General features: G+C 32.9%; 1 protein-coding gene across 1 annotated transcript; it reads right to left on the bottom strand.

Annotated features, from left to right (window-relative positions):
- Positions 1–1964: 1964 nt before the first annotated feature.
- Positions 1965–2900, bottom strand: LOC103656568 (olfactory receptor 6C2-like). Its single transcript, XM_008683985.2, has one exon. It carries the CDS (start codon positions 2898–2900, stop codon positions 1965–1967), a length of 936 nt encoding a protein of 311 aa, XP_008682207.2.
- Between the last annotated feature and the right edge of the window lie 1425 nt (positions 2901–4325).

Raw genomic sequence — 4325 nt, 5'->3', positions numbered from 1 at the left:
CTATGTGTTATCATCATCATCTATCATCTATTATCTATCTATCTATCATCTATCTATCTATCTATCAATCATCTATCTATCACCTATCTACCTATCATCTATCTATCAATCATCTATCTATCTAATGTATCATCTACACCCTTGTGTAATTGGAATAAATCTTGATTGATCCAAGTATAATTTTTGACTCTTTTGTTGGATTCTATTTGAAATAGTCTAACTGTATTCATCAGTAAATTATTAAACAATGATTAAAACAAAAATTAAACAACAGTATGCCTTAATGTTTTAATCAGATTTTTGTCAAATATTAAGATGTTCTCATAAAATTCATTATTGTTTAGGTAATTGAAATCTTAATGAGATGATTACCTGTTGCTTTACCATGGTTGGTTGTAATTTGGTCCTTTTGTCTCTTTAATGGTAAATCTTATTTGCCTTCCCAGATGTTATGTGGAGATCAATCTATTTAAGTTTTCCACATCTTGAATTAATTTTCGAAATTTTGTTTTGCTAAATCTTGTCCGTAGCTCTAGATCTTCACGTTTTGTTGTTGTTGTGGAATTGTGACAGCACATCCATAAAGTCATTCTAATTTGTATTCATATCTTCCTTCTGATTCGTAACCTTATATTTTGCTCTTTGTTTTGTATTAACTGATGCTTCTGGGAAATTTATCAGTTTCCTTGAAATTTTTTTAAAAAGTCAACTTTTAGATTTATTTATCTTTTGAAATTTATTTAATTTTCTTTTCTTAGTAAAATGTCCTACATACTCACAATTAATTTTATAATTTTAAAATGTTACGATGAGCAAATAAAATGTTGTGTTCTGTTTACTTCTGAAAATAATGAATAATTCTTTGATTACGTCTGTGTATAGCTTTTCATTAGCTGTTATGAAGTGTATCTATTTTGATGAAGATGTATTTCTTAAATTCCGAGGAGTTATCACTGGATTCACTGTTTAATTCTTTATATATGGTATTAGTAGATTATCTTTTGTAGAATTTGGACTGTAAATGATCTCTTTTAGTTAGAGAAACATAACAGTCCCCAACTCCTTATCCATAGTTCATATAAAGAAGAGACAGAGAAATTTCTTAGAGAAAATTGTTGCGTTTTCATAAAAGTGGGCACTTTTCTTCTAAATCACACTTTTAAAATCTTGACTTTGTGCTATTTTGTCAGTTTTGGGTGTTTTCACCACTTAAACCCTGACACTTCATCTCCCTTCTCCATATGGATATTTAACCCAAGCTCCTGTAACCCCCAGGGGTTACTGCCCTTCTCCATCCTCCTTTCTTGGCTTTCCTGGGAATCCACAGTCATAAGTGTGGTTATTTATCTTCATTTCTGATTATTCTGTAGTCTGATATGTTGTGATTGCACACATTTTAACCTTTACTCTTAGCTATATATTCAAAAGAATATTTGTGAGATTTTACTCAGGATTTTTTTTTTATTTTTAATGTATTTCCCTATAATATTAGGAATGCTACTATCTTCTGTCTCAGTTGATCCTTGCATTATTATATCAAGCCCTCATTCATTTTATTCACTATTTTATTATAAAATTTCCATTCTCACTTGAATTATTGTAGTATTTTATGCACGGTCAAGTGCAGTTATCAGCAGTATCATGCTATCAGTTTTAGGGAAGACTAAAAAACAGTTTTATTATAGCATAAGATTTAGTTACATGGCATTATATTTATCTACAAATGAGTTTATGAGACATACACTTTCATTTTCTTTACTGAGACGTCTTCCACAAGAAGTTGAGTAAGAACCATGGAAAGAAATAAGTTGATTAAGGTGCAATGTAAGTAAATTGAAAGAGGAACTAAGAAATATAACTGAAATATAGATTGTTAAAGGATAAAGAAAATTATAAGCATCGGTAGAAATGTTTAGCAGCCATTCACCTTTTATTTAACTTCATTTATTGACTGCTATTTTATTTTACTTCTTTAAGAATGCTACAGTTCTTTTGATTGAGTCACTGAAGGCTTTTTTTACTTGCTTATTTCTCAGTGTATAAATAAATGGATTTAATGTAGGTGAAATGGAAGAAACGAGCAGTGAAACCACTTTGTTAATGGTCACTTCTTTCTTTGCTGTCGGATTCATATAGATGAACATGCATGTGCCGTAGGTGATGGAAACCACAATCATGTGGGAAGAACAGGTGGAAAAGGCCTTTTTTCTTTGCTGGACAGATGGAAATCCTAAAATTGTTTTGATAATATAAGTATAAGATAGACCTACACACATAAGGGTCAGAATGAGGGTCAGCACAGCACAGATGAAAACAGTTTGTTCCATGAGCCATGTGTCTGAACATGAGATCTTTAGGAGGGGAGAAGCATCACAGAGAAAGTGATCAATAAAATTCAAGTCACAAAATTTCAGATTTAGCCCCAGACTAAGTGGGGAGATTATGACCAACAACCCAGCCAACCAAGAGCAAAAAATATGACTCCTGCAGACGCTGCTGCTCATGATGGTTACATAACGCAATGGTTTGCAGATGGCCACGTAGCGGTCATAGGACATGGCGGCCAACAGAAAAAACTCCGATACTCCACAGAGGTCCGTAAAAAACACTTGGATGACACAAGCTTTATAGGTAATGACTCTGTCACCTGTTGCTATGCTATACAAATATCTGGGAATACAGGCAGTTGTGAATGAGATCTCCAAGAAGGAGAAATTTTGTAAAAAAAGGTACATGGGTGTTTTAAGGTGGGGATCCACAAAAGTGAGTGTGATGATGGTCAGGTTTCCAGTTACACTCAGCATGTAGGTGAGAAATAGAAAGATAAAAATCAGAACTTGCAGCTCAGGGTCATCTGTCAGTCCCAGCAGAATGAATGCTGTTATTGTACCGTTTCTCATCACTGATGTCTTCTGTCCAATCTACATGCCTGATAATTCAGAGAGATTATTTTGCATAGATTCTATTGACTGTACAAAATCTTTGGAAAGAATGTACAAAATCTAATTTAATCAGCCCTATCATCACTATATTTCCATATGATATTATATTAACTTATTACTTTATATATATTTTTGTTTGTTCCAAGTTTTTATTAAAATTCCAGTTAGTTAACAAATAGTGTAATATTAGTTTCAGAAGTACGATTTAGTGACTCATCACATTCATATAACACCTGGTGCTCATAACAGCAAGTGCCTTCCTAATACCCATCACCCATTTAGCCTATCCCCTAACCACATCCCTCCAGCAACCGTCAGTTTGTTCTCTACAGCTAAGAGTCTGTTTCTTGGTTTGCTTTTCTCTCTCTTTTTTTTTTCTTTCCTCTATGTTCATCTGTTTTGTTTCTTAAATTTCACATATGAGGGAAATCCCATGATATTTGTCTTTCTCTGACTGACTTATTTCGCTTAGCATGATACACTCTGGCTCCATCCACATCATTGCAAATGGCCAGATTCTGTTCTATTTTGATGGCTGAGTAATATTCCATTGTATGTATAAACCACTCTTCTTTACCCAGTCATCAGTTGGTGGACATTTGGACTCTTTCCATGATTTGGCTATTGTTGATAATGCTGGCATAAACATTGGGATGCATGTGCTCCTTCAAATCAGTATTTTGTATCCTTTGGTTAGACACCTAGTGCAATTGCTGGATCACAGGGTAGTTCTATTTTTAACTTTTTGAGGAACCTCTGTACTGTTTTCCAGAGAGGCTGCACCAGTTTGCATATTTTTTAAATCACAGTATGGATGTGATTAAATTATCTGCTGATGTGGTATGATTTCATGTGTATTGAAAATGTAATTTGGCTCCCCCAAATTCTTAACTGTTCAGAACTAAGTTAAAAAAAAAAAAAACCGACATCATTAAAATTATGCTATTGGTTAACAGTTTGGTCCTTGTCCAAATGATAATATATGATATATAATCTGAACTGATTCTAGAGTCTTGACCAGAACGTGGAGTCTGGTTTTGTTTTATAAGATTTTTTTCTTTGTCTTTGTTTGTGTATTTTTGGATAAATGCATTTTCTTTCATCAACAATGCTAAACCTTACACATAAGACTATATATAAACTTCCCCCCATTTCTCTTCCTTCCAAATTTCTCTATCAATCTTGATTACTTTCTACATTTCTCCAATAATGTGCAAGCTTATTTTAAATAGAATTTTCTTGTATTTATGTTTATGAAATCCTTCAGTAAATTAACTTAAAAGTTATGTGCATGATTTTTTTCTCATGTTATCCTTTTGTCTGGTTTCAGTTCTTGGACCTATTTATTTCTCTTCACTTCTGACTATATACTCTCACTGTTTT

The sequence above is a fragment of the Ursus maritimus genome, unplaced genomic scaffold (genome assembly GCF_017311325.1).
Source record: "Ursus maritimus isolate PB19 unplaced genomic scaffold, ASM1731132v1 scaffold_53, whole genome shotgun sequence".
Lineage (NCBI taxonomy): Eukaryota > Metazoa > Chordata > Mammalia > Carnivora > Ursidae > Ursus > Ursus maritimus.
The sequence above is the reverse complement of the archived record's forward strand: the minus strand, read 5'-3'. Positions and strand labels throughout refer to the sequence as shown.